Consider the following 8,979-nt stretch of genomic DNA (forward strand, 5'->3'; position numbering starts at 1 on the left):
TGTAGGCTGAACTGGAAATTAAAACATTAGCAAATTTATAATAACAAAACTTTTGCAAAATCATAAGTTATGCTCAATTATTAATGAGCTCTGAAATTATATGGTAGTATAAAATTATCATTTGATTTCAGTTGTATATTTTGAACTATGTTTGCAGTTGCCAGCTTTTAATGTATTTTTTTCATTTAAAACTGAGATCTTTGATTTAAAATAAACCAAGATGTTTATATTGGTAACTAACTTACTAAATATACTAATCTAGGGCAAAGTATGTTTAGTCCAGCAAACATTGGTCAACCACGGAAGACAACATTATCTCCTGCACAGTTGGATCCTTTTTATACTCAAGGAGATTCTCTGACTTCTGAAGATCATCTCGATGACACTTGGGTGACTGTGTTCGGGTAAGGTTTCTGAATCATTTACCTTTAAAAAAAAAAAAAAAAACCCATCCCCAGCATTTATAATAAACAAACATACCAAAAAAAAAAAAAGGATTGCACAGCAAATGCTCATTTATCTGCCAACTGGCTACTACAGTTGTTAATATTTTACTTACATTCATTTTATCTTCCATTAATTCATCTTTTTTTGTTGGTACATTTCAGAGTAAGTTGCACACATCACTACAAATCAATCACCCTGACACTTCAGAATGTATATTATTTATTTTATTTTATTTATTTATTTTTTTAGAGAGAGAGGGATAGGGGAAAGAGAATCTTAAGTAGGCTCAATGCTCAGGGCAGAGCCCTACGTGGGGCTCCATCTCACAACCCTGAGATCATGACCTGAGCTGAAATCAAGAGTCAGACACTTAACTGACTGAGCCTCCCAGGTGCCCCCAGCATGCACATTATTAACTAGTGTTCAGTATTTGTATATAGTTTTTTTTTAATCATTTATCTGTTTGCCACTTCTCATATTCTTTTCTCTTAAGCATATTTCCTGGATAATGGAACAGGATTGCCTCTTTAGACTTAGGAATCTCCTTTCTTTGTAGTGGTTATTACTCTGCCCCCTTTTTTTTTTTTTTATTTGAGAGAGAGAGAGCACGAGTACGGGGAGGAGCAGGGGGAGGAGCAGAGGGAGAAGCAGACTCCCCGCTCAGCAGGGAGCCCGATGTGGGACTTGATCTCTGGATCCCGGGATCATGACCTGAGCTGAAGGCAGATGCTTAACCGACTAAGCCACCCAGGTGCCCCTATTACTCTGCTTATATTGGACTTCACCAGTTTGGAACTATCAAATTGAATTTCATTTGTATATATACATACTGTGTCACAAGGTTGGTACTTTATAGTTACAGGATATTGAGTATTAATAGAAATTGTACATGCCCTATATGCATTTTGAATAGATTTTTAGATTTAAAAAAGTACTTTAAAGCATTTTGGAGATCATACTGCATCATCTGCAGATGAGAAAACTGAGGTTTTAGATTAAGTGATTTATTCAGAGGTTTACATCTAGTTATTAGTGAAGTGTCAGCAAAAAACCTGAGGTCCTTTGATTTTTAAGCTGTTATTGTTCATACTGTACTACATAAGGTTTGCTTCTGAAAGTGTGATACGTCATACTGATATTGGGTCTTACTGTATTTAGTTTTGGGGTAAAAAGTGAGCTTCTTGAAGAACAATGCACAGTAAATGTTAGTGGACTTTATATATTCAGTTTATTTAAAATTTAAAAATTCAAAGGAATATATAAGAATCTACAGTGAAAACTACTCCTTCCCACTTTTGTCCCCAGCTAGTTTTTCTCCCCTTTAAGGCAGTATTGGCCACCTGTTTTTTATGCTAACCTTCCAGAGAGATTCTATGTGTTATTGATCCTCTTTAGGTAAAAAATTGGGATCATCTTACTCTCCAGAAAGCCTATTCATAGCAATTGGATGACTTCTTGATTGTTTTTTTTTTTTATGTTTAAATTTTCATATTCTCTCATGACATGGTTATGCCTTTGAACTTGGATGTCCACTCCCAAATCTGTTTTGGGGCTCAGTAGTAATGGTGTTACTTTTAAGATTCCTCAGTAATTAGATAAATTACTTGACGTTCTTCTGCTAGTCTTTTTCTTCATTTTTAAGATATACACTTTCCCACCTATTAAATTTCTGTTGGTTTTATGTTTTAGTAACCCTGTATATGAGTTTGATTGCAAGAACTGAAATGTTTTCTTCTAAGGGATAAAATATTTTGATCATTTATAGGGTAGTACATCTAAAATATGTATGTTCTTTCTTTGATAATTTAACTTTTTCCTGTTGATTCAGGGTCATCATGAAATGTTATTCATTATTTTAAGGGGTTCTTTTACAGGATAATGGAATGTTTCCACTCAAAGTGGTCCCTAGAGTCTTAGAATTTCATTTTATTTTTCAAGTACCTCCCTCACTTGCAACCATTATTTTTCTTTCATTTTTATTTTCTTCAACTCTGCTTTGTAGGCACTTTGCCTTATTTGTTGCTTTTCTTTGAGGTTACAAATCTTATATCCAAACATATATAACATAAAATAAAATTTCAGTCCTGAATGCAGTATTTTACTCATACGCATTTTAATATATGGACTTTATCATTTATTTTTGTGACTCAGATTTTTTTCCCTTAGGTTCTAATCCAGGTTCTTGATAACTGACGTTACTTGTTAAGGAAACTCCAGATTTTCAATTTAAAATAGCTTTATTGTTTGGACTATAAAAATAGTGTCTGATAAAATATTTAAACCATACAGAACTTTAAGAAGAAAATAAAAATCACAATTTTCTCAGAGATTTTTGGCTATTAAAACCTTGGTAACCATCTTTTTAAATGTTTCTATACCATTGATACTGGTACTGACTTTTCATTTTTGTTTCAGAACTAAATTTCTGAATTTTCAGTAGGTGCTCAATGTATAATAATATGAGTATATAATTTAAAATTCTTTTCCTCTTAATAACTGTAGTATACCTAAGTATTTCACACACACACACACACACACGCTCACACACCCTTGTAAAATATATACAGAGCTGCAACATCATAGTTCTTTCCTTAAGGGTATGGTAATGGCAGTGAGAATGGAATTTTAGAGTTTTCATAGATGGAATCTGGGGATGGAGAAGAATGGCTGAGTCAAAGCTAACTTTAATATATTTGCTTTTGGGTGATAAGCAATGATAGATTTAGCTGATATGGGGGAAACAATGATCAGGGATTTCCTATTGTTCTAGTCTGTTATGGGAAACTTACCTTGAAACACTTATAAGTATGGTAATTTGCATTTGTATTTATTATGAAAGTTGACTGGACAACTCTTTTTTCAGGTTTCCTCAAGCATCTGCTTCCTATATATTATTACAATTTGCACAGTATGGGAATATCTTAAAACATGTGGTAAGGTTTACTTCATTTCAGTTCAAGATTTAGTCTGAAGAAAAATAAGCTGTAAATTGAGGGAAACTCTGCTGCTGAATATTGTCTGCTTTTTCCAAACTTAAAAGTTTTTCTTTCTTTTTTTTAAGTTTTCATTGAATATGTCCGTTGGAGTCTAGAAGGCTAGAAGTTGCATAGTAGTTGATAAAAAGGGATAAAGAGAGAAGATAAGAGAGTGAGAATTTCAGGCTCCACCCCCCCATTTCTTTTTTAATAGTTCACAGTCTTTTAACAAAAATTATGCCAAATATTATATTACTGTCTTCCAGTGTGAGCTTGTTTTATTGGAGATAAAGGAAAAGAGAAAAGTTCCTGATTTACAGAGTTCGTAGGGTTTTTTTAACTTGTAGAGGGCTTTTTTGAAAAAGTATCTTACCTTACCTGTAACAAGTTATAAATAACAAATCTTTTTTTCTGTTACCAGGGATTGACTTACTTTAATTCCTACAGAAAATAAGATTGATGAATACAATTTTAAAAAACTTGATAGCAAGTGTTAATAAGACCTATTTATAAGGAACAATTATCTTTTGAGGATTACTTTCAGAGAATATTTGCCACATATCCTTTTTTTTCTTTTTTTTTAAGATTTTATTTATATATTTATGTTAGAGAGTGAGAGAGCATGAGCTGGGGAAGGAGCAGAGGGAGAGGGACAAGCATACTCCTTGCTGAGTGTGGAGCCCCACCAGAGCCAAAATCAAGAGTTGGATGCTTAACCAACTGAGCCACCCAGGCACCCCAGTATTTGCCACATATTCTTTATAGTAGAGAATTGAGAGTTAGGTAGAAATTATTGAAATTGTTTAATAAGGGGTCGCCTTAGGTGGCTTAGTCGGTTAAGCATCTGCCTTGGGCTCAGGTCATGATCCCAGGGTCCTGGGATCGAGCTCTGCATCGGGCTCCTTGCTCAGTGGGGAGTCTGCTTCTCTCTCTCCCCCTGCTCCTCCATCCCGCTTGTGCTGTCTCTTGCTCACTCACTCTCAAATAAGTAAATAAAATCTTTAAAAAGAGAAAAGAAAAAAATTGTTTAATAGGATTTTTGTTGAATCCTGCATACAGCTTGTTATGGGGCATCAAATAAAAAGTGGAAGCAGATATATATATATATTTTTAAGATTTTATTTATTCATTTGAGAGAGAGTACAGAGGGAGAGTGAGATGGAGAAGCAGACTCCCCACTGAACAGGGAGCCCAATTTGGGGCTCAATCCCAGGACCCTGGCTTCATGACCTGAGCCGAAGGGAGACGCTTAACCGACTGAGCCACGCAGGCGCCCCTATATCTTCATATATTTGTATTTTCTAATAGAATTCATTTTTTAGATTTTATATATTTTATGTTTTAAGAGACAACTTCATTCTTTGCAGATGTCTAACACAGGAAATTGGATGCATATTCGTTATCAATCTAAACTGCAGGCCCGGAAAGCCTTAAGCAAAGATGGGAGGATTTTTGGAGAGTCCATCATGATTGGTGTAAAACCATGTATAGATAAAGTAAGTTATTGCTGTTGTAAGGAAAATAGCTTTATCTATATGAAGAGCACGAGTCTGAGCACTGACGACAGTTATGTCACTTTGCTTCACTATGCCCCTTTTTCTTGCGAAATGTGATGATGTTATAGTACTGTTTTCATGGGAAGCCAAAGATGTCACAGGACTTTAGAATTTAGAGATAATCCATACAAGCCCCTTCCATTTTACAGATTAAGAGGCCAAGAGGACTTAAATAATTTACAGAGTGGTTAAAGGTGAGACCTAGATTTTAGGTCTCTTAACTTCTCATTCTCTTGTGCAAAGCAACATCAAATTCTTTAAATACTTTAAAAGAATGCTGCTGTTTCAGAACAAAAGGTTTCACAGGAATAGTTAACAGGGTTAACTATTAAAATGGCTGAAGCTTTTTATTAGTCATTTTTATTTTAAAATCTTTTAAAACATTTATATACCTATAAAATAATATTTAGCACAATTTATACTTCGTGGCTTGTAAAATCATGATCATTCTTAAATAATTATGCATGAACTTCTACTGTCTACCAGCACTGTGCTTGGTGCTTATATACACATTAATGCACAAAAGCAGGCATGGCTCCTGTTCTTACAATCTGTGGTTGCTGTAAAGTATGTAATTATTATATTGTGCTGTAACAGATGTTTGTAGAGGCTAAAGGAGAATCTGGGGTTCCTGGCTACTAAGTAACACTGGACTTCAATCCTCCCCCCACCCCAGGATTTCCTCAAAATTCTGCTTTTTCTTGTGTTTTTTCATAGTATTTGTTAGGAAATTTTTACTCTTTGAAGTCTCTAGTTGTGTTGATCATGTTTGAGGTCATTGAAGTGAACTTTCTGTGTGAGCATTGTATCTCAAATACTAGCTAAGAAGCATATATTGTTTTAGCAAGGCTAAAATTGTTTGAAAGGTTAATTAGATCAAAGAAAGTATGCTCCTTTTAATAAAGTTTTCTTTCTAAGTAGGATGTAATAGTGAATAATAACATATTATGTTTATAAACAGAGAAGTTCTTTATCTTTATTTCTCCAGAGTGTTATGGAAAACAATGACAGGTGTGCTTTATCATCTCCATCTCTAGCCTTTACACCACCAATCAAAACCTTAGGTACACCAACCCAACCTGGAAGTACTCCTAGGATTTCTACCATGAGACCTCTTGCTACAGCATACAAAGCTTCTACTAGTGACTATCAGGTATTTTAAGAATTGGATAAAAAAGATATACTTTATTTCTGTATTTATTTATTAAAAGATATACTTTAAAGGGGGAAGTGCCTAGCATGTTTAACTTTTTCATTGGGTTGATTTGTATGCCATTTGATATTTCTTACTGAAGTGATTGCCTTGATGAAATACCTATAAACTTTGCATTCTTAAATTTACTATTTTAAAAATTAGAATTTTGGCCAATTGAAAACTTATGTTGAATTTTTAAAAAATTTCTTTGCCATTATTTAAAACATTTTGAGAGTTTTAGTTTTTTCTGAGTTATATTTGCATACATTAAAAGTTTTCTCTTGTGAACATCTCTGGCATGAGGGAATATTAAAACCCTTTGACTAAGTCTGATGGCATCACAAATGAAGAATCTCAGGTTGGAGTAGCTGTGGTTATCAGAGAAACTACTGATCAGCTCCCATTTCATAATTTCTCATTTCAAAAAGTGTAAAGGAAAAGTTCATTGTATTCATTGAAGAATGATAAAAGTATTATGACTCTCATTCAGTATGTTATTATTGTCCCCTACTAAATTAACCAGGTTCTGAACTTGCCTAGCTATAGACATGGGTCCTGAAACAGCAAATAAAACACTTTACGCTTTAGTAAGACAGGTAGTGACAATTTAGTCTTTTGATTTCCCCTGAAATTTGGAGACTAGAACTGTTTTTTTCCTTTAAGTTTTTTATTTTAAACCAGTATTTTTTATTTTTTTTATTTTTAAAGTAGGCTCCACACCCAGTGCGGGTCTTGAACTTACAACCCTGAGATTAAAAGTCACATGTTCTACCGACTGAGCCAGCCATGCGCCCCTAAACCAGTATTTTAAAATCCTCATTTCCTATCATATGATCTCACTGATATGAGGAATTTGAGAAATAAGACAGAGGATCATAGGGGAAGGGAGGGAAAAGTGAAACAAGATGAAACCAGAGAGGGAGACAAACCATAAGACACCCAGCAGAGGGTTGTTGGAATGGAGGGGGGTGGGAGGGATAGGGCGGCTGGGTGATAGACATTGGGGAGGGTATGTGCTACGGTGAGCACAGTGAATTGTGTAAGACTGATGAATCACAGACTTGTACCCCTGAAACAAATAATACATTATATGTTAATTAAAAAAATAAAAATAAAATCCTCATTTCCTGGGGTACCTGGGTGGCTTAGTCAGTTAAGCATCCGACTCTTGATCTCAGCTCAGGAGCTCAGGTCTTGATCTTAGCGTTGTGAGTTCCAAGCCCTGCATTGGGCCCCATGCTGGGCGTGTAGCCTACCTTAAAGAAAACAAAACAAAACAAAACTCTTGTAGCTTTTGTGTTGTTTGTTCAGTTTCCTAATAAAAGGAGCAGATATAATTTATCTTGCCAAAGGAGTAAGATTTTGTCCTTCTTTAGAGTATAAGGATGTTCTAACTAAATCCATATAGTAATCTTTAAATATTACAAATGCATTTAACTGTTTGGCTCTTTTAAATTAGTTAACTGTAGAATTGATTATGATCCTGAAGAAACTATAACACTAACAATTATGTTTTTTTAATAGGTTATTTCTGACAGACAAACACCAAAAAAAGATGAAAGTCTTGTATCCAAAGCAATGGAGTACATGTTCGGCTGGTAGTACAGTAAGAGCTAAGAACTCACCTACCATGGAGGAGGCTGCTACACTAAAACAGAGTTAGCAGAGTACTGCCGTCTTTCTTTTGGTTAGTTGTATAACCACTCATGGCAGTATTGGATAGCTATCTCATACTCTTTAGAAGACTTTTTCTTTAAGGATACAGCGTATTTGGAGCTCGCACTTTAAAAGATGCTTGAGATACGTTTTAAAGAAACAAAAAAATCCCTGTAAATAGGATTTTGTGCTTTCTGTGATAGTGCATGCTTAAGCGCAAAAACTTAGCATTGATTACTGTAAATTATCTAATTGAATTTGTGGTGAAGATTTGTAGTCTTCATGAGTTGGTGGGGTGAATTTCATGAAGGGTAACTTGTACAGCTCCTTATAACAAGACACAAAGATTATAATTAACAATTTGAATTATGGTCTTTTAATTTAGATAGTATTTAATATTTTAATTATCCTTGTTTATGTATGTCCTGTCGTGGATTGTCATCCTTCAGTATACTAAAACCAAAACAGTCTTTTTAAAAACCTACTAAAGTTTCTTGATAATAAACTTTGTCAATTATATATATTGAACCTTTTTTGTAAGTGATTTATTTTATTAACTATTTAAAAAAATTTGAAGTGTTTGCTGAAATAGAGGAAATATGTCATGAATCTCCACATACCTGTGATTTAGCTTTAATAACCATGTAACCATCAATATTTTGCCTTGTTTCTTCTCTCCCCCTTTTGTTTAAAGCCCATCCCAGATATGACATCATTTTATTTTTATTTATTTTTTTTAAAAGATTTTATCTATTTATTTGACAGAGAGAGAGGGAAAGAGAAGCAGGCTCCCCACTGAGCAGGGAGTCCAACGTGGGGCTCGATCCCAGGGCCCTGGGATCATGACCTGAGCTGAAGGCAGACGCTTAACCGATTGAGCTACTCAGGCGCCCTGATGTCATTTTAATCTCAATACTTGAGGATATATCAAAAAAGAACATTCCCACTTATAATTACAGTATCAGTATCACACCTAACAGAATTAGTAACAGTTTCTTAGTATCTAATGTCCAGTCCATTTAAAAATTTCCCAGTTATCAGGGCACCTGGGTGATTCAGTTGGTTAAGTTCTGACTTTAGCTCAGGTCAAGATCTCAGGGTCCTGGGATTGAGCCCTGCATTGGACTCCACCCTCAGCAGGGAGTCTGCT

General features: G+C 34.7%; 1 protein-coding gene across 1 annotated transcript in view; it reads left to right on the top strand.

Moving 5' to 3' along the window:
- The window catches only part of NUP35 (nucleoporin 35), a 40,346-nt gene extending 31,989 nt beyond the window's left edge, over positions 1–8,357 (top strand). Inside the window, exons 5-9 of the mRNA XM_021702967.2 lie at positions 263–404; positions 3,311–3,380; positions 4,790–4,918; positions 5,967–6,131; positions 7,698–8,357. Of these exons, the coding sequence (XP_021558642.1) occupies positions 263–404; positions 3,311–3,380; positions 4,790–4,918; positions 5,967–6,131; positions 7,698–7,775 (584 nt within the window). The 3' untranslated portion in view covers positions 7,776–8,357. The remainder of the gene's footprint in view (positions 1–262; positions 405–3,310; positions 3,381–4,789; positions 4,919–5,966; positions 6,132–7,697) is intronic.
- Positions 8,358–8,979: the final 622 nt, after the last annotated feature.

The sequence above is a fragment of the Neomonachus schauinslandi genome, chromosome 3, assembly GCF_002201575.2.
Source record: "Neomonachus schauinslandi chromosome 3, ASM220157v2, whole genome shotgun sequence".
Taxonomy (NCBI): Eukaryota; Metazoa; Chordata; class Mammalia; order Carnivora; family Phocidae; genus Neomonachus; species Neomonachus schauinslandi.